The sequence below is a fragment of the Pelecanus crispus genome, chromosome 5 (assembly GCF_030463565.1).
Source record: "Pelecanus crispus isolate bPelCri1 chromosome 5, bPelCri1.pri, whole genome shotgun sequence".
NCBI lineage: Eukaryota > Metazoa > Chordata > Aves > Pelecaniformes > Pelecanidae > Pelecanus > Pelecanus crispus.
In genome coordinates, this window is record NC_134647.1 from 57938950 (window position 1) to 57960799 (window position 21850).

The 21850-nt window shown below is 35.9% G+C and overlaps 1 protein-coding gene across 3 annotated transcripts in view; it reads right to left on the bottom strand.

Moving 5' to 3' along the window:
• KCNT2 (potassium sodium-activated channel subfamily T member 2) overlaps window positions 1-21850 on the bottom strand; it is a 154951-nt gene that overhangs the window by 62507 nt on the left and 70594 nt on the right. For all 3 annotated transcript variants that reach the window (XM_075710612.1, XM_075710611.1, XM_075710610.1), the window contains exons 9-12: window positions 11801-11981; window positions 9436-9600; window positions 7723-7859; window positions 3056-3119 (exon numbers count right to left, since the gene is read on the bottom strand). In XM_075710612.1, coding sequence (XP_075566727.1) covers window positions 3056-3119; window positions 7723-7859; window positions 9436-9600; window positions 11801-11981 — 547 coding nt within the window. The remainder of the gene's footprint in view (window positions 1-3055; window positions 3120-7722; window positions 7860-9435; window positions 9601-11800; window positions 11982-21850) is intronic.

Consider the following 21850-nt stretch of genomic DNA (forward strand, 5'->3'; position numbering starts at 1 on the left):
TGGCAAATGAGTAGATCCTCTGCTGAGGACTGTAGCTGGGGAGATAAAAACCCTCACGGACTTTGAAAAATCATGAGTAACAACAGCTGTTCTGGTTGGGAATCTCCTCAATGTATCTGTTAACTTTTACTTTGACAGCTGTCAGACATAGGAGAGGATCTAAGGCACTCCTAACAGTTTGTCAGCTTCTCAAGCATAGCAGGGTGAAAAATCAGTTGTAGTTATAAAGATTGATAGCGGGATGACAACTGAACTTCCTTCAGCCCAGTGACAAACTGTAACCTTATGTACTACATTACTGAAGTTCTTAGTAGTGACTAGAGTTGGAACAGTGTAGGAAATTAAATCCATTTTGTTTCAGAGCTCTAGGGGGCAGTAAAATAAAACAAAATAATAAAAAAAGAAAACAGTTGTCCTATTTTCTACTTGCAGTATAAATAATTGCATTCCCTGTGAAAAGGAAATCTGAGCAACAACAACAAAAACAGAGAGGTGACATCTTGTTTAAAAACTTCAGATGACATTGACCCTCAGTGTGTCCCTGCTACAGCTGAGATATTGTGCCATTATGACTACCCACCCAGTCACGCAACAGGGCATTCTGTCCCAGAGGAAGGTAACATGATTGTGTCTTTGGTAAGATTTGCCTGTTTGTATGCTCCAGATACAATGATAAATGAGATTTGATGACAGTTTGTACTTGAAGCTGAAATGTGCCAGGTACCATTTTGGTATTTCCTGGGACACGCTGTCCCTGAGGGCAGAAACGCTGCCTGGAGAGAGTGGTAGCTGGCCACAACTCTGACACCAAAACTAGATAGTGCTGGCCAGAATGGATGGAACCTCCATGGGCTCCATGTAGAGTCCACTTTCTGCCCTGCAGGAGACTTCAGCAGAGTTGAAAATTGCCCTATCTTTGTATAAATTCTGGAGAGGTTATGAGCAGAGATGAACAGCTTACCTCTAAGTGAATCCTGTGTTGATGCAGCTGTCCTTAAAGCTGCATAAACCTACCAAGTGCAATGTAAATCATATGCTCTGTATAGGATTTCTCATTTCTAACCATTTCACAACCATCAAGTGTATTTTGTGAAGTGAGATGTTGTAGCTGATCTATTCTGAACTTCATGGCTAATTTAGGCAAGGCAGTTTGGCTTTCTGATATTTTTCAGTCTCACAGAAGTCACGGGTATTTTCCCAGGTATTTGCAAGAACTGTTGCTTGTTCTTATCCTTAAATACCCTAGCACCTCTGTGACTTCCAAACAGTGCATTTTGAGTGCTTGCCTTACTTGACTACTCCAGGATTACTTGCTGCCAATTCAGTGGCTTTCACTAGTGTGTTTTCAGCAGTCTGTTGCGGAGTAATCAAATTCAAAGCTCTTAGTTCAGTAAGTTTCAATATTATAGTAGGGCACAGATTTATTTCTCAGGGAATTCAGTGGCTTTCTGCAAGTGATGGGTCCAGCACCAGGTCTTTAGCTTTGAATAAAATATTTTTTACAGTATGCTGACAGTCTACAAAAAATTAAGTCACTTTTGATAAAATTTGCTTCTGGGGGCTCATTTGCCTAGCAAGGAAATAATCCTTTTTTTCTTGCTAGCTGCAGATTATGTTGCTTTTTTTGTTCTTCCTTCTCTGATAAGCCATACGTGTAGGTATGGAAACAACTAGGTTTTGATGGCAGATGAAATAATTGTAGCAAGTGATAGAGAATATATTAAGAAATACTACATACACAATGCTAGGCCCTCATTTCGCATGTTTTACTGTATTTATTTTGAACATTTAGAAAAATAATTGCTATTTCTTATAATGTAGCAGCAAAACAGTTTTTTTAATTGAGATAGCTTAAAACATAATTACCAAATTAAAAACACTAGTTTGATCTTGTTAGGCAATTTGTAAGCATGTTAATTTAACTTCGTGAATATTCAGACTTATTCTGATCTTCCTTTGAAGTTCAAGATCGAACTGAATAGAAGCAAGCGTGCAATAATTCAGCATGCAGCTCATAGTGAAAAATTTAAAGTTGTGTTCATAAAACCTGGATATTTGTGATCATAGGTAATTTCATTAGTTTGAAGAGTTCTAGTTCATATTAAAATAGTTTTATTCTTTTATCACAGATACGCTGAGTAGAGGCTTGTATTAGCAGTCTTCCTTTGTGGACAGTAATTTATCTGACTGCAAATAACTAGTAGCATGGGCAAAACCTTGCCATTTTTCATATTTAAAATTGGCCAATATGAAAAACGGTCAAATACTCTTAGATATATTGGTTATTTCGTATTAGTCACATATTAATTTATGAAGTTGAATTCAGTCTTTACTTTTTTAGTAGTAAACTTTCAATAGTTTAATAGTTCTGAATGGAAATACCAGTCAGTTGATATATATCGCTTTTCTGATTTAATAAATATAACTCTTTGAATTGGTTATCTAGAGTAAACACTGATATTAGTCCAGGTAATTTGAACAAAACATTTTTGACAGAGTACTACCCTTTGGAGTGATTAATGACCAAGTATCAGTATGTTTATAAGGTACCATGATAGTGCTTATATGGTATTCTGCCATTGTTCCGTAAAAAAGGAGAGAACTCATAAAAATTTACTTTATTCAGCATGAAATTTTTTTTGAAACCACTGTATTCTTACAGTACTTTATTTTTTTAAAGTCCTGTAAGAATGTATAATTTTTTTCTTTTTAAAAAAAAAGTTCTATGTATAACTAAATTGTGCTGTAAAATCCTAACTTCTATGGTAAGTAGGTCATGTAATTTATTTTCTAAAAAAGCAGTAGATGTTATGTGAAATGAGCCATAGATTATGTTTCATAAATTTGTGAAATCCTGGCCTTATAGAATCCAATAGAAAGCTTTTTGTTATCTTAACTGAGAGAACTAGTTCATCCCACATGCAAAATCTCCGTGTAAATCACCCAATTTTAGTCTTCTGTTCACAGAAGAAGTCTCAGCCCCTGAGAGGGAATAAGGGCAGTAACAGTATAAACAGCATGCACATTCATTCTTAGTTATTTCTTCAAAACTTACAGCTGCTGTCCGGTCCACCTCACAGCGGCTACTCAGAATGAAACAAGCTTCAGCATCATCCATTCTAGAAGAGGGGAGACAAGCCTGTTACATACCAACAAAATGCTTATGTGGACTTGTGTTTCACAGTCTTGTGCGCTTATAGAAACAGAGTACAGAGAAATTTTAGTCTATCTGCTCTCATGCATTATCTGAATGTCAGCAGCAGTCCCCTTGTGCACTAACTCATGGTGTACCAGTACTTCTTGACTAGGTTCTGGGAAACTTTCTTTCCCTGGTGCCGGTAGAAGCTGTGACAAAGTAATAAAAGCAGGGTCGCCTCAAACACACTTAATTTGCAAAATAAATATTTATCTGCCATGAGTATAAAAGGTGAATAAATAGCACCAGTCTGCATAATGTGTAAGGGTATGATATTTACAAGTTGTTATTGGTAAGAATGAATGAGAGGGGGCAGATAATATAGACTTGTTTTGCCTAGTGACAGCAGAAAGATGGGTAGATGTAGTAGAATAATGCGTTAGGGATAAATAACAAACATTTCTTGTGTATGTATGCATTAAATGAATTTTAATTATAAATTTATTTGTAATATATAAATTTAATTATTTTCAGTTCATGGTCTCTTTGAGAACTTTTAATGCCTAATTGTTCTCTAGTGGGTACAACTGGTCCTGTAATAAAGAGTGGTAGTGGAAGTGCAGAGAAAAACTGTCTGATTGAAGGTTTTATCAAAGCTTGCTTTTCCTCTCTTGCCTCAGATCTTGGTATCCTTCTCCAGTGAATCCTACTTCACTTACTGGTACACGGAAGTAAAGAAACAGGGATGTGTTTCACCTCCTTGGGAAGACAGGACTTTCTGGCCAAAGAGAAACAGGATTATCAGAATGGGTTTCCTGGGAAGGGGAAAAGTGAGACAGAAGCTGGGGAAAATGAATAGGCAATTCACTGCTCATTACAGCAACTCCATTCTGGACTCTGGAATGGGACCTGAGATTCCTAAATCTTTGGCTTTTCTGCTGCTAGAAAATGGAATTGGTGGTTGTTAGTAATAGTTTAGGCCACTGGGACCCTAGGCTTAGACCGAGAGCCCATTCTTTTAGGTATTGTACAAACGCAGAACAAAAAGACAGTCCTTGCCATATAAGTTCTAAGTGACGTGACAAAGGACACGTCAAAAGTATATGTAAAGACGGGAAACAGGAAGAAATATAAAAATTATCATTGTAGAAAGTGGTCTCACTAGATATCAGAGCAGAGAACCAACTGAAGAGAGGATGCAATGGAGAATACTGGGATTATTTCACAGATGTTTCTGAAAAATTCATCCTAGATTGAAGGGACAGCATGGGTGAAATCACAATGGGACTTGTATGCTAATCTGTTGTATGTGTGAAAGACAATACCATTGTAGACTTATCAGAAGGTTACCTCTCAGTAAGAACTGCGAGTTGCAGGCTAAGTGAGAATAAGGGGTCACTCCTTGATGCAATAAAGAAGGGTAAACCAGGGAACGACTGCGATGAGGCAAAGTGATGTACTACATAAATAGTATTTCCAGAGTGTTCTGAAACAAGGGTTCAGACACTTGAGGTGATATATGTCAAGAACATAAAACTATTTTAAGTGGGGCAAAAATAAGAGCTTGTGTGAGAAAACACTTGCAAGATGCAGGCTCAGTCTATATAGGATGCTCTACAATATGATTCCAAGCTTATGATCCACAGTAGGACACTGGTTTTATTTTGGTAGCAAAAAATAAGATCTGTTTACAACCGTCTGCAACTAAACTGAAGTTGATGAATAGATATCTATAATGAGATGTCAGATAGCTTGGCCAACCTTTTAGGTTTTGACTATAGGTATAGTGATTAAATTTGTGTAGTTTTTGTAAGGTTATTCAGGAAAGTATAAAGAAAAGAGAAGGATAAAGTCAGATCATTGTAGATTCCCCACAGGCACCTAGCAGTAGGAAAACAGGGGAAGCCTCAAAAGATTAAAGTACTTGAAATGGAAAAATCATTGTAACAAAGGCAAATCAATATATCCAAAATAGTAATGTCAAATGCAGCTGATGTGGAGAAGTGAGGACAGGAGGCCACTTCTGAGCACTGATTAGGAAGAAGTCATGGGAGCTGTGTAAGTAGTTTCAGCTAAGCATGGGAGCAGAATTGGGAAGATAAGGTATTTAACGAAGTTGTAGGAAAGAAAATTCAGTGAAATTAGATGACATTTTGATGAGAGCTGATGAGGGCACCGGGATTGACAGTATAGATAGGTGATTTCATAAGGAAATGAAACCTCATGTGAACATATTCACTTTTTTCCCCAATGTTTTTTGTAAATTCTTGAATCACTTCAGCCACAGATGACAAGGATAATAACCTAAGATTAACATCTATGAATGTCATGAATTTAGACAACAGAAACACTAATAGCATCTATGTTAAAAACATTTATTAGAACCTAGAGTATCCTTATGAAAGAAGTGTTATTAACATCCTAAAACTGAAAAAGCTTTGTCAATTACATCATTTTTATGTGCCAGAAAACTGAATCTGAGACGAAAACCCCAATTGTTCCACTGCTTGAGGATGGCAGAAATTAAATAGACTTTAGATATCAAAGAGAAATTTGTGAAAGAAAAAAGTATAAGGTAAAGAAAAAGAATGGACATGAAGAGAATTAAGATTTGTGATGGTTCACTAAATAAAGTGGAAGGAGAGAGAAAAAGTATTTGAGCCATGACAGAACATGGGAGAAAGCTGTAGGGGGGAAAATCAAGCATGGTAGTGTTATTCACTTTCTAGTGCTAGTCTGCATGGAGAATGAGAGCTGTTTTAATCAGTTACTGTGTTGTTTCAGATGCTGACATAGCTATAAAGTTTCCAGTCATGCTGATGAACAATATAAGTATCAGTGTGATACCTCATGACAGAATTTGTTCTGCTTTTTTGTTAAAGCTGGGCACATGAACACTGTTCAGTGAACACCAAAATTTTGCAAAGTGAAGCTCTCAAAGGTAGGAAGCAAGAATGAATATAATTTTTGTAAAGTCAAATTGTGTACTAGGGCATATAAAGAAAAATACAGTCTTTAGTTAACTGACTATTTACTACTTATGCAGTCAGCCAACGTTTGGTATTCCTTTACTTTTTGGTGCGACCTTTATCATGTTATTTTGACATTGCATTTCATGTATAATATATGTATAAATTTTGATAATGAGACACTTCGTGATTATTTTGTTGTTGGTAACCATTACTTATTAGAAGAAGTTTAACATGTGCCTTGTTATCTTCTCAGTACATTATGTTCTCATTAAAAAGAAATCCAGCAAATGTCTTAGGTACTGGGTTATATTTCATATTAAATGTTCTATTAAATTCCCACTACTCTTCTTCCCTCAGGAGAGGTTGAAAATTATTCTATGACAGGTGCATTCAATTACATGTTCTGCAGGAAAAAGCACAGTTCCACAGTTCACTACCTCCAGGTTATTATAAGTGAAATTCAAGATTATCTTTAGGGAACAGCCTATTTTTTCTTCTCCTAATGTGTAGAATAAATGCCAGCTAAATCCTCACATGAATTCCTTCTTGAAATCAGCAAGAACGCAAAAAAAAAAAAAAAAAAAAAGGAATCTTTCTCTAAAAGAAAAGTCCTAATCCTGAAAAAAGCTTTATTGTATTTTCAAGTTTTAAACTGATATAGAAGTAGTTGTTTTTTCAGTGGCAGAATCTGAGAAGGTAACACTGCTCACTAGACTTCTCACAGATTAGATTCTTGGAAAGAACTCCCCTGGGGTAAAGAAGGCTGAATGACACACATACTCAGACAGGTGTTTTAGATATTTGTATTAGTTGCTGAATAAGTTCTTATAAATAAGTTCTTATAAAGAGCAATGCAGATAAGTTAAATCAGTTATTTGCTAAGAATCACCTTCCTCTCTGGGAGTTTAAAGAGATAATCCTCCTACGTGAATTCCACTGTGAATTCCTTCACACCTTCAAGTGATTGAGCAATGCGGGGGGAGGGGAGCATGTGTGTGAGGAACTGTGTTTGACTGATGTGTTTTGATTAATGTCATTCACCATTAACTGGCAGAGAGGATTTTTTTTTTTTTTTTAGAAGTGCTGGAAGTATGTGGTAAGAGGAAGGCCCCGAAAGGAGAGTATGTGGAGGTACAGTAATGTAGTTCCTTATACTACCAGGCTGAACTTAGGAAGAATACAAAACTGTGCAATGGGTTCAAAGGGTGATAATTATTTTTGTTTACATTTCCCCCCCCCATCAGTTGGTCATGAGAATTACCATCACATTTGCCATCTTTGCTCAAGGAACAGAAACAAAGTCTGGCATTACTGGCAGTTTTGGAATTTTCTGTATTGCTTTTTCAGAAGAAATCACAGGCACTCTGTTTCAATACCCTTAAAAACTGAGACAGAAAAGACAGTGAAGAATAATTTGGTCAAATGAAAGAGCTTACAAATATTTGTTCCTTGAAAAATTTCAGATATTAAGAAAAACAAATTATATCAAAGAGCCTTGCTTTCTAAATACACATGCTTTCCTTCTAGCACAGCTTTTGCTGTTTGTCAAACTTATTTATCAAACAGTATGAGTGAAACAAAAGTAAAAACCAAGATTGGTCAATATTTGCCTACTTAGCTCTCAACAGGTCTTGATCTTTTAGTGCTGAGCCTTGCAGATAGATAACTCTTTGGGACCACATTGGGATTTGTAACACCCTTCGGACCTGAGCATCCATCTCAGTAGGACACAAAATAACGACATAATAGTCCTGTCAAAAACATAAGGGGGAATAGTCATGTTATTCTTTTATGTTACCATTTATTCTTGCTAGAGAATGAGTCAACAGAGACTCAGAATGTCAAAAATGTCTCTGATAATTCTCAAGTTTCATTGACAATTTATTTGAATACACATGTTTAAAGTATTGAATTCTTTAATAAAAATGGCTGGACAGTTGTCAACTGCTCACAAAAGACTCCAGGGTGGCAACTAAAGTCCATTTAGAAACATTTTTGTTTCCATATGAGCATAGGTTTTTTAGAGATAATTTACATTTCTGTCATTCTACCTGGAAAATGCAGGAAGTTTTCAACAAACGAAATGGAATTTTGTTCCCCCAAATTTTTTCCTCTACATTAATAGGCAGATCCAAACTCTCTTTCCTGTGCTACAGACAGTCCTTGTTAGGAAAAGTAAGGTTGCTCTGGAGTACACATGTGTGTACATATGAAAAGGAGAGAGAAATGGAATGTGAGAGGAGAGACTAATTGCTTAGGACAGGCTTGTCACAGAAGTCTTTCTCAGCACGCGCGGACTTTTGCAGAAAGTTTAGAGCGTTGGATCCAGTGCATCACCTGTATCCTCCAGCTTCCCATTTCAACTGTGAAGGGAATGTATATGAGCTCTTTTAGGCTACATAAGTAGTATTAGGACTCTTCTTCTTTGTCTCCAGTGTATCACAGAGCTTGACTCATTCTGCAGGCTAGTTAACTATATTTTGGATTTCAATTTGTGTTTGCTTCTATAAAGAACTGGATTTCTTTGTGCGTTTGCTTATGCCTCTTACTAGCTAATTATTTTGTGGAATATTTTGGATTTGGGATTTGTCAAATTGCAGCTAAGCAATTTGAGGCTTGTATTTTTGTCATTTTTTGCACTAGTTAATGAAGCATGGCACCACAGGTAACTTAGTAAAAGACATAGAGAAGATTCAGTAAAATAAATGGTCTGTAGCAAAGCTAATGATAATGAATCCAAATCGCTATCTCATAAATAAGCTTTTATATGATCAAAACAAGTCATATGACATCTGTTTGCATTAGCTAGGGAATATGGGTACACTAAGAAAATCTCTTGTGTGTAATCTTTCAAGGTCTTTGTCCTTTAAACTACATCTATTGATTTCTTAATTTCAACAATTCCAAAAGGATCAAATCTCCCTAACACTGGCAAAAAACAAAGCAAAATGCAAAAACCAAAAGACACTTTGACTTTTGAAGAGTTTTGTATCCAGTCCCAGAACAACAGGAAAAAACAATTTGAGTAGTTTTCATTTATTTTCCTCTTTTGGGGTAGCATATAAGGAATTTGCATGGAAATATCTGTTTCTAAAAGGACTGACATAATTCAGTAAGACAGTAATTCTATCCATTTAGTCTATTTACCTCAATTTAAAATGAATGTCTCCATATTGTATCTCAGCTTCTTATTGCAATTATAGATTCCCAATTCAGTCAGCTATTCCCAAATTCAGTTTTACAAATTAAAGACCATTTCAGAAGGCTGTCGCAAAAAAAATCAGTGTTTTGAATTTATTTTCTTTTTTTTTTTTCCACTGTATGTACCTGCAATCTGGGGTGAGCATAGAATTCATTTAAGAAATCCATAAGTAAGTCAATCTTCAGAGAGCTAACACACAGCACAACATGTTTTTCTGTCTGAGCTCTGTGTCGACTGTAGTTTCCACCGGACTTTTGTCTCTCCATCCACAAATATGCCAGCTGTTCAAACTGCAAGAGATGCCGATTGTTAGTGAAATATAGACAAGCAGATGTGCAGTACAGCTGTATCATGACTCAACAATGTTGGATCATTCATCTCATGCCTCTATGAAAAGATGCCCTTAGCCCACTATGTCTTTTTCTTTGTAAAAAGTTCTCTAGTAAGTGGGTGAGATGAGTAATAGGGTGATTGAAAAACATGGCAGTAGAGCCAGTTTCTACCACACACAAACAGCAGGGTAAATCCATTAAAATATCATGAGATTACAGTAAATCTTAAGATTTTAGAAAAGAACAAAGACTGTACCTTACTTCCTTTATGTATTTTATACCTCCGAGCTCTCTTTTTCTAGCGCCTTGTGACATATAGGCTTCCCTCAAATTTTCACACACTTAAGTGTATACTGTGAGTATAGATACTCGGATAGAAGCACCATTTTACTTAGTTTGGGCAATAACTCTTCTCAGAGATTTTACAATGTCCTGAAGGTGACCTTCCGTATATTATCTTATCTGTCTTATAAATTTAGATACAACTGAAATACACAATAGATGTTAACACAGCAAATTTGCCTTTGCTAGCTGAACAGTATATGCAGGCTAATAGTAAACACTGCTGTAGTAGTCTGAATCCCTTAGACTAAAGAGAATACTGCAACAATCACCGCCATTGTTACAATCTGTAATAAAATATACAAACACCATTTCAAAGCTTCTTGTAAGTAATATGCATTTAATACTGAGCTCAATTTAACTAAATATCTGTATGATAGCAGCTTTTTCTCATCCACATTCAATTGATAGAGGGACTGAATTGTGAATAATAATTGATTTCATATCATAGCAGGACAAAAGCTCAGGAGAGAATGCCTCCCGCATTCTGTGTATGGAAAACTATATGAAGCCCCATTATCACTACAAAGCTATAAAATAAAGTAGCTAATAATAGGTAAATTTATGTGAAAGGGCAGTAGATTCCAGGTTATTTACTGGTAATGCAGAGCTCTTATGCCTGAAGTGTATATCAGAACTATCTGAAAGATGAAATTTCTGTTTTCTGGGAAATTCTAAATTTCTTAAACAAATCATATTTTAGTTTTCAATAGAATATATATTTTACTATGATTTCCACTCAGTGGGAATATAATTGTGTTAGTGCATATGTCTGTGTATGCAGACATTAAATATTTAGGTATAATTAAAATGTTCAAATAATTTCAATAAAATTAATGCTGAAAGCTTGAGCTTCCAACTTCCCAGGGTTTCTGTGTTGACTGCTCACAGTGAGCTTTAGTTCACTGTCAAAGAAGCAGAGTCTGGAAACTATGGCTGTGTGAGAAACTTTGGAGCTTCATGGTTTAGCAGGTCTGCTATAAGATTTGATAAGCATGCACAATGTCTCCCCACAGTCCCCTTTTTGTGGTACAAGGTCTGGGTGATCACTAAGTGTGGAACAGTTAACATCTTGCCAGGGTTTCCTACATAATCTCTGGGTTTCTGTCATCAAGCCTCACCTAATGAGCTGGGAAATTTTTGGTACAAATTTAATGAAACTGATTGACTCCTTGAAATACTTGGATTTTCATAAATCAGCCTTTTCCTGTTGAAACTGTTAGAAGTCCTAAACGTAAGTAGGCATCAAAAATTCCTAGCTGTGCTGTTGGCTCTGTGTGTGTGTACTGACATACACAGCTGTGAACCCAATTTGCTTGAGTTGCAGATTTAATGAGATTTTTTTCAAGTTAGCGCTGAGCTGTAAGAGTAGGAGAGGAAGTGGAGAGGACCAAGATTAGAAACAGCGAAAGCCTGCAGAGGAAATGCTATACTCATAAAGAAAGTGCTGGCTACTGGTTTTTTAGTTGTTGGGGGGTTTTTGTGTTGTTGGTTTTTTTTTGTTTTTTTTTTAAATTGCTCCATTAATAACAAACCCATATCTCAGGATGAAGGAAGAACTCTGTGGTACATGACCGGAACAGAAAGCTTTCACCAGCACTTGAAAACTGTTATTAGTGCTCTGGTTTTTAGTATAAATCTAGACTATAGGAGAACAGACAAAGGAAAAAGGAAGAGAAAAAAAATGGAATAGGAGGTATAAAAGACAGTTATTTTTTCTGACGTTTTATATGCAATAATAGTAACAATAAATTATTTCAGTTATTATGCTTTTGTTTTAAAAACAATTCTAAAGAGAAGAAAAATCCACATTTACCTGTATGGGCAACACCACAAGAGCAACACAGATCATAATGACAACAAGCAGCTTTGAAGGCCATATCTTGGGTGTAACATCCCCAAAGCCCACAGTGGAAAATGTCACTATGCAGAAATAAAGGGAGTCAAAGAGAGTCAACCTGTTTCCTGCTCGTTCCAGATGCTGAATTCCACAAATACTATGTAGAAAAGAATGAATAAAGACACGAAAAATAGAAACTGCACTTAGGGTCAGTTCAAGTTTGATGATTATATGTGCAGAGAACTATTTCAGAATTCATAAATTGCTTAGCAAAGACATTTTTTCAAAGAAGAGTAAAAATTCGTATCAAACCAGAAATGTGTTGTTAATATAATTTTCAAACGTCATTTGTAATGAAAGAAACTCATTTTTTGATTATGTGAATATGATAGTCACAACTTTGTTGCTAGGTTTTGCTTAGTGGCTGTTGTGAGGGAGGGGTGGTATATAGAACATCATGGATTGATGCAACTCCTTTCTAAACCAGAACAAAACAGATGGTATACAGTTGCCACCATTTATAATTTTTTATAAACATATTTTAACTTTTTCAGGGAGAGTTTGCTGGTTTGGCCAAGAAAATGTACATACTGCTTTCTTTAAATCTATCACTCTATATGTTGGTCTCTATCCCTTTCTGTGGCGAGAGTTACTAGCATGAACTAGTTATGAGAGTACGTGTTGCATACTAGAAAGGTAATGTTGGTATAAATGGGTGCTAGCTGCCTAAAATAAACTGAATGTGAGAACTGCAGGCTATCGGATTGTCAGAGGAGTAAGTGTCCAGGGTCAGCCTTCAGGTAGAAAGTGGAAGATGCCAATTGGGATGAAGATTCTGCTTGCTAAAAGTACAGAACAGAAATATAAGGCTTGGTTGTCTTTGATAGCAAAACAAATAAAGTTCATTCCTTCCAGTCACACATTCCTGTGAACAAGTAAATGGCAGCCCAAGTTAACTGGTAATTATTTCTCTTGTAATCAGCATCAAGTGCTTTTTGTTTTGAGAAGCAGCAGCAGAATCTGTCCACAGGTCTTACTGCTATTTCATATGTTGCAGATTTTAAAAATATTTCACTTTGAAGAAATATACCATAAAAAAGAGCTTCCCAAGATTAAAATATGATCTTCCCTAGGACAGTAGAATTACTTAGATCAGTTCAGGCTTTTAAATTGTATTCATCTATATGAAGAAAATCAATGTGAGCCACCCTGAATACTGTTTTTTCCCCTTGGAGTTAGTGGAATGATTTATCTTCAGAGAACGAGAGAGATAATTGATAAATAATACTGTAGTCCTTAGCAATTATTCTAGAACATACCAAAGATTATTTTTTTCATATATGGTATCCAGATGGTAATAGTCACTCATTAATATCTGCCATGGTAAGATCTTTGCATCACCAGGGAGACCCTGTGTTTATAACAGCTTTAGCAGTTGTTCTTCTGTTCTCTGTTCTGTTCTCCAAAAATAATTTAGCTGTGGGCAGTGGCATTTCCAGAACATATGGATCAAATTCCCAGTTTCCTTTTCACAGTTCTAGCATTTGTAGTTTTCACACATCTCAAAATGTTCTAAAAAGGGTGGGGTTTTTTTTCCCGTTATTTGCATAAGTTTCATACTTCAGTCAGAACTGACACTTTTATATTCCTATCCAGTTTGTCCCACATTTTTCACTGGAGTTGTAATCTAGATCTTCCATAATTTCACAATGTTCCCAGTTTTTCTCTTTTTTGGACAAAAAGGATAATTATATTTTTGTCCCTGAAAATATTAACAGAAGGACTGTAAGGAATTATTCTAATGAAGCTTTCTTTTGGTCACAGACAAGGAAGTTTTTCAGCTACATCCTTTTCCAGTGTTAATTTGAAATAATGGAGTGTACTGCAGAGGCATCCAAGTATGGAAAAAGAAGCTATTTTAATATCGTTATTCACATAAGTTATATGTAATTTTAAAAGCACAATGGTGATGGATTTTTAATTCTTCATTGTTATTTCTTGCAACCTTGGTGCATTTTCTTCTCTTTAGTTGTCTTTTGTGGCTACATCTCTAAAACATATAACCTTGACTTCAGGAATTAAGGTCACAAGGGCCAGGAAAGCAGCAATTACATTGAGCCATGATATGGCTCCCACATAACAGGACTATTACACCACTCCACTAAGTGTGTTAAATATTTGCAGATGGGTTTGTATTGAAGCATAATGCATGATCCTGTCATTGGTAAAAATGTATTTTTTCTGATGCTGGTGCCTGTGAAACTGCTTGGTGTTTGTATATGCAAAAGGGTCAATTTTACCCTTTGCATCTAACAGGATGGATTAAAATGTAAAAAAAAATTGGTACCCTAGGGTTTTTTTACATTTTCAAGGAATGAGAATTGTTTCTTCACTTTTTGTTCTTTTTGTAAAACCTTAAAAAAAATTTTAATAGCTTGCTGGTAGGAAAACTCAAGTCTTGATGAAGCAGATATTTTCTTTATTATTATTATTATTATTATTCATGAGCTTTCTGTTGCCAGCCCACCCAATCATACTTTAGCTTAACTGAAATAAGTTAATATATCATGAACCATTTCAGCCTTTTATAAGTGAACAGTAAAATTCCCATTGAATTTAGTGAGACCCAAGATTTCATTTTATCACCTGTGCTCCCTTATAGTCCTATGTATTTCTATTCCTTGAAGCCATCAAAATAATTTTGTGCCTAATCCAAAATGTTGTGGATTCAAGCTGTTTCTCGTTGAACTCGGTGGGCATGAGCCAGAGCTTCTCACATTTAGTTAACAATATTAAAGTTAGTAAGACATGGGAGCTATTTCTTCTTTGCTAAAGCAGAAATTCAGCTCTTGCTAACAAGTTGCCGAGCAAATTAATTTCTTTCCTCAAAATTACTTGCACCTCATTTGCAGTTCTACCAAATTGTACTTGAAGCCCTAACTGTGAAAACAAAGGAATGATAAAACCAAAATTAAGTTACCAAGTCTTAATTTTACTGGGTGTTTTGCTGCTCTGCCTTTTGTTTTTACTAGTGCCAGAGATCACAAAACTGCAGAAAAAAGTGACTTTCAAGAGACAACTTTATGGGAGTCTAATTGCCAAATGAAATATTATCTCTTTTACTCCTCCCCTGTAAATACTATATTTTAATCTCACCACCAGTGCCTCTAAAGAAACGCTACTCAGTATCTATAGCATGTTTCTATCTATTTGGGCCACCTGATTACACTGTATAGAGGGTGCAGTGGAAAGTTATTAGCTGTCCATGAAGCCAAGTCCACATGGATTAGTTACTCCCCACAACCTATTGATATCTTTTAATATAACCTAATTCTTTATATGAATAGCAGTATCAACTTCTTTTATTCTTGTAAATTAAGTGTTAAGCATTATTTTTAAAAGATGTGTAAATACTGCATGTACCAAGACAGACAGCATATGTTCTTGTCTGCTTTCTCATATTTCCTGACATAATGAAATATGCAGTAACTTGGACTTTCGACTGTTTTGATATTTTACGGTGCTATTTTTATCTCCTTGTTCTTGTTTGCTTCCTCTTCCTCTTTCATCCCATGAAGAAACAATAATATACTTGGTCATCCCTAGACAAACAATGATCTCACACAGGAAAGGAATGTTCAGCAAAGGCAATGCTCACACCAACTTGTTCTTGTGGAGAAAATAAACCATGGTAATAAGTACACAGAAAACGCCTAATTAAAACATAGGGCCCAAGTCAGTACCTTCTATACCGATTTTAGGTTTCCTGTAAATTCAGCAAGTCTGTCTTTTCATAGTGGATCTAAGTGAGCAGTTACAACAAAACAAAATTGGTTTAATGGAGAGGAGATTTAATATGATTAAAAAAACCCACAGAAACCCAAACCAAGTACAAAAAGTAAAGATAGCAACATGAAATCTCTGAAAATTAGTTGTGTTTAGTTTAGGTATCATTTGAACTTTGAGAGTTCAGTCTTTGTTTTACTGGAAGCTTTCTTCCTAATTCCAGGAATCTTTGTTTGCTTGACTATTTTAGGTGCCAAAACTAACTACTATTTGTAAATAATCTATCTCCACATGCAGTACAGAAATAAATACTGTAAAATAACCCCTGAAATTAAGTCAGATTTTTGTCATGCTGCAGTGGCATGTCATAGAAATGAACATAACAAGAACCATTTGGATAGCAATTTGCAAGTACTGTACATTAACTACCCTTATTTTATAATAGTTTACAATCTATTTTATATCAGTCTGTATTTTCATTTGTGAGTGTTGCCAAGTATGTCTGATTTCTATATTTTTATTTTTACTTTTAGATAAAATTATTGTTTATAGGTACAACATCTTGAGGTCTAAATGCACCAGAGGCTGGAGCCAAAAGTTAGAGATGCTTAGGTGTCTTCAGGATAAGGTAGCAACTAACAGCATTGTTTTCTTTGGACTTTAACTTTGAGCTTCAACTTGTATAATTACTTTGTTGTGTTTTAAATAGGTAGCTACAGGAACTAGCTAATGAATATGTTGAAATCAGTGGGGATTAATTTTATCAGGTTCAGTGAGATTCTGTGGTACAGGCTCAGTGCTTATATGCTACAGAAGCTACATCTGAAATAACTCAGAAATATAGTAATTCTGCATATTAAGTAAGTTTTCCCAGTAGTTTCTCACACCCCAAATTCCTTAAAGTTTCCACATATCCTACCACAGAATGGTGGTGTTAGAACATATTAAAAATTAAATTACAATTATTTGATTGTTCTGCACTGCCAATTGCTGTTTGTATTATTTTAAAATTTTCTGATGCTACTGTCACAGATTTTTTTTTTGTCTTTATGAGAAAAATTGGAATGAACCATCAGTCAGCACAATTGTTGATAGACCATCAACCATATTAAATATCTATGGGTAAAATCAAATACAGCAAAATACTGAAGAAGACAACCATGTCAACTTTCCAGAAAATACATGGACAGGCATTTGAGACATATTTTACCACTATAGTGGCTGTAATTACCTGCTTAAGGAAATGAAGATTTGGAAGAGTCCACCCAAGATGTCTAAAGAAACTTCCTCAAGCTTTACACCAAAATAAAATGTGGCTATAGAACAGTTCATACTTCAGTCTCACTCTGGGAGGCATGTAATATCCTTAGAAGTCTGACAAATGCATAGAGGTTTTGCCTGAAATAGCAAAAGGTGCTCGCTACTTGCCGAAGGTATCAATATTAAGCTGGTGCCAGTCTTAAGTCCTCAAAATGAAAGTGATGTTACGACTAATGCTGTATCTGGAGCATGCACTGCTTTGTACAGAGGCAAACACTTTTTCATACTGAAAGTTGTCTCTGTGGGGTGTTCTCTAGGGCACTGATGTAGAGCCATATGCAGTTTTGTCCTATATTTTAAAATTAGACATTATTGGAAAAGCATTCTCAGTGCTTGTAGAATTAGTATAGATAGAATCATTAAACACTCAATTTACACTTCACAAAACTCTGCATTAAATACTGATATAACTGGAGTGACATGAAAGTGGCATTTTTTTTTTAATTTACTGTATGAGATACATATGGAAATATTGTGTGTTGACTTCTGAATGATAATACACATCCTCTGAACTCTAATTATCTTTTTCCTATGAGAAAATATTGAGCTGTGTAGTCTGGTCCTACAGAAGGTGAAGGTGTTGCTAACCACCTTACCCATGACCAAAAAAACTAATGCTTTCTGACAGAACCTCTGATTCTTGTGTAAATAATGAACAAGAGGCAAAGAAAAAGAACAAGGGATGAGTAGAAACTACAGCAAGTAAATGAGTGAATCAGAAATCAGAAGATACTCTGACCAATAATAAAATGTCTATCTTGTCCAAACACCCTGAAGCTGAGGTTTTCAGTTGCTGAGAACCAAATGCTTCAATTTTTTCCAAGCCCTGCAATGCTTTCTCAGGTCTTTTATAAAACCTATTTTTTTCTAAACATTTATTTCCTGAAAAGCAATTTTCCATAAACAGCATTAAAATAGGAAAAAAAAAAAAAAAACTAACTAGCTTAAGTAGATGCGCAATTTCCAAAATGCAAGAATGACAGAATCTGGTACAATATATCATGTATAATATACCAAATTTAAGAATTACAATGAGAAGTTCCAATTTACACTTTTCATTCCATATATAAGACTTTAAAGCTGTGGGAATAACTGAATTCCAGGACATAGAAATGAGTAATTGCATACAAGACGGTGAAAGGTATGAGGGAGAAATGCTGTTTGGAAAGAAGGTTGTTATGCTGTCTTTAAAGTCAGTCGGTAGAGAAATATACTTGCTCTTCTTAGTTGGTAACAAATGATCCTAGAAATGCAGTAGATCGTGCTGAAGTGTATACACTGACTGGACAAAAAAAAAAAAAGATACTGCTGGACATTGTGGATTCTTAATATTCAAGGACAAAATTAATGTAATAACAAGTATCTCAGATATTTTTTGCAACTCTAATGCCACTTTATCAGACAGTCCAGTGTAAATCTTTCTATCCCCCCCCCCCCCCTTTTTTTTTTCCCAGAGACCAGCATACTGTTTCATACAACACTCCCTTTTTTTCAGAATCACAGTAGTGAAGGGAAAGACTCAGATTACTTCAACAGGCTTTGAATCAAGCTCTTTGGTTCTGTGGGACTTGGAATAGAAGCTGAGGCAGGGGTGCAGAACTCTTTCTTTCACTACATAGCAGTCCCACCATGTCAGAAATTAATTCTGAATTTCTCTTCGGCTAGAAAGGTCACCTTTTTCTGTATTCCAGTTGTATCAAACATCATCCTAAATGATGGTGTTTGATTATATCATTATTGCTTACCCAGAGTGTCTAATATAAGCATTTTCCTTCCCCAAAGATCAGTATGTTATATGCAGCTAATGGTTGCAAAAGCTCAACTTAGAAAAATAAGCTTCCACTAGTAAGCCATGTGACTTCCCAAAACTGTAGAACATCTTGTTAAGCAGAATAGGATATTATGAAATGACCAACTGTATATAAATATTTGCTGAAACTGAGCGAGGACTTTCTACTCCTGTTGCTGCATTTTGTGAAATGAGAAGTGGAGCTGCAATAAAACAACACTGGTCATTGAGTCTGCACAAGTAGAGTCCCACTGTGGGCAGCATTCAGCTCAGTGTATTTCCATAGAAAGGTCTGTGCATGCTTCAGTCTGTAAGCCCAAAGAACTATCTGTATTTTTGTATGCTTTCAGTCTGCCCCAGAGCTAAACAAAGTAAACCTTGGCATTCCAACTTCAGTGCATCAATACTGTTGCAGCTAAGAGCCTGTTGGAGGCTGAGGTTTTGGACTGCTCCCACAAGGAGTCAGTAACTATTCAGGAAATAGAATCATGCAGTCAGTACTTCAACCACCAGATACTGTTCACCTGCTGGGTGTTACAGAATTAGGTAATATTACATACCTATCCTTTCTCAGGAAGAATGATTAAGTAATCTATTTATAATACTTAGAAATTGTATGTGTCGTGCTGGAAAATTCAAATGCAGATTTCTAATTTAATACACCTGATACATTATGCTTTGGAACATCATGCTTAATGTTTCTTGCAATAGTTTTGAAACACTGTTAAGGGTGTAACAGTTGTTATGTAAACCACCCACACTCCCTCGATCAAACTGAATTAACAATTGAAAGATTCATTATCTGAATATTTGTTAAATGTGTGTAAGAAGCAACAAACCCAGTGTGTAGAATCAGGATAGGAAATGGAGACAGAGGTATTGATTATGACCAGGTATACATGTATTTCATTTCGTAGTGACAGAATGCAGTCCACAGTTATTCTCTTAGCATAAATAATAAAAAAGTAATAAAAATCCTTATAAATATGAAGAAAACCTAAAAAATACAAACTAGCTCTAAGACTGTGTTTGGGCATCTGTCTGAACCTAAGTTTGTTTTGAGGTAACTCATGGAAAATTTTATTCAATTTCCAAAGCCTGGTATTGTACCACTAACGCTATAGACGTTGTTTAATTAGGTACTTGACAGATTTTAAATATGCTAAACTTGGATTTTAATCATCAGATTTGTTAAAAAAAAATCTTAGATGGTTGGCTAAGAGAAGCCAATAGTAATAAAGAAATGGAAACTCAGTCTTTTAAAACTCTGAGATCAGGTTATATCTACTATGGAAGCACCACTTTTTTTTATTATTTGTTCCTCTTTGAAGGAAGTAATCATTATTGGTTAGATTGCTACTGGACAGATGGAAGATCCAGCTTTATATTCATCCTCTGTGACTGTGAATTCAAACCCACATCCTGCTTCTTTCCTCTTTATGATAGTGACGGAAAGAGATGGTAAGAAGAGGCAAAAAGATTCTCAAGTTGGATGGGTATAGATAAAGTTATAAAAGGACTGACGCGGAAAAAATGGCCAGCATCCATATTGGATTAGGCAAAAGGCTCCTCTAATTCAGTGTCCTGCTTCTACTGAGAACAGTAACAGATTTTTAATGAAAGAATAAACAAAAACAATATGGAAAGATTCTCCCCTGAAATACTCTGCCTGCATTAAAAGAACTTGTAATAATAATTCCATGTGCATACCTTAGTTGTGGTCCAAGAGCAGACTTTCTCTGATGGAGGGTGAATCAGCTCTGTGTCCATCCTGGCCTAGGTACATTTCAGTCTCATTACAAACATTTACTTCTTGTAAACAAGCCTGCAGTTCCTGACCTTGGAGTATCCTCTATAATATTTACATGTATTCTGTACCAAAGCTGCTTAGAGTAAGAGGCTTTCCAGACCTCACTGAAATATGTAATATCTTTCAATGCCTGGAAAATCCCAGATGCTAGTATTCTTTTATGGCAGCTTATTAGGTTTATCCAGCTCCTTGTGTGCATCTGTGTGCCTAGTGGCAAGACACCTTACCTTCAGTCTATTTGGATAGTGTGTCCGCAACATACATAGCTTACTAAATTTTTGACTCTTTCTTGCTGCTCTCGCTGCTATTAAAACAAGGACTATCCAGATTACCTTCCTTCAGTTGCAAAATTTTCTTGATAATAACACCGTAAACAAAAATTAATTTCTCAGAAATTTACAGATGAGTAATACTCAGAAAGAATGGTCTTTCTTGCACTGCTTCCCCTGCTGTGAAACTCAGACCAATAGTAAATACAGGCTGGAGTGGTCTAAAACTTGCAAGTGATTCACAGAAGATACCACTTATCTTATCCACCTTAACCATAGGCATGAGGGGTGGAAGCCCTTTGGAAAGCTCACAGGTGAAATTTTCCTTTCCAGCTTAAATTTCCATAAAACATATGTTCTGTTGCAGAGTTGTACCCAAGCTCTGTCAGAAGTGAATTTTACTTGTAGACATGGAAGAAACTGATTTCTGCTTGCCTTATTTATATCATTCTTACAATCTTTTAATATACTATTGCAGCCAATCCTCACTGTCTCCATTAAGTTCATCTTTTTCCCAGAAATTTTCATTCATGTTTGTCTTCATCACAAATTATCTAAAAGGACTGCACAGTATAATGATAACGATGACAATCTTCATCATTGGAAGACATGGAGAACTAAGACTGATAACAGAAAGCTGACTTTTCCCGAGCCAGAACATAGGTTCTGAGGCCTTCCTGAAGCATGGTCTACCTCACGAATTCTACCCTTCTCATTCCAGGTTGTCCTGGTTTCGGCCAGGATAGAGTTAGTTTTCTTCCTAGTAGCTGGTATAGTGCTGTGTTTTGGATTTAGTATGAGAATAATGTTGATAACACACTGATGTTTTGGTTGTTGCTAAGCAGTGTTTATACTAGTCGAGGACTTTTTCAGCTTCCCATGCTCTGCCAGGTGCACAAGAAGCTGGGAGGGAGCACAGCCAGGACAGCTGACCCAAACTGACCAAAGGGATATTCCATACCATGTGACATCATGCTCAGTATATAAACTGGGGGGGAGTTGGACAGGGGGCAGCGATTGCTGCTCGGGAACTGGCTGGGCATTGCTTGGCA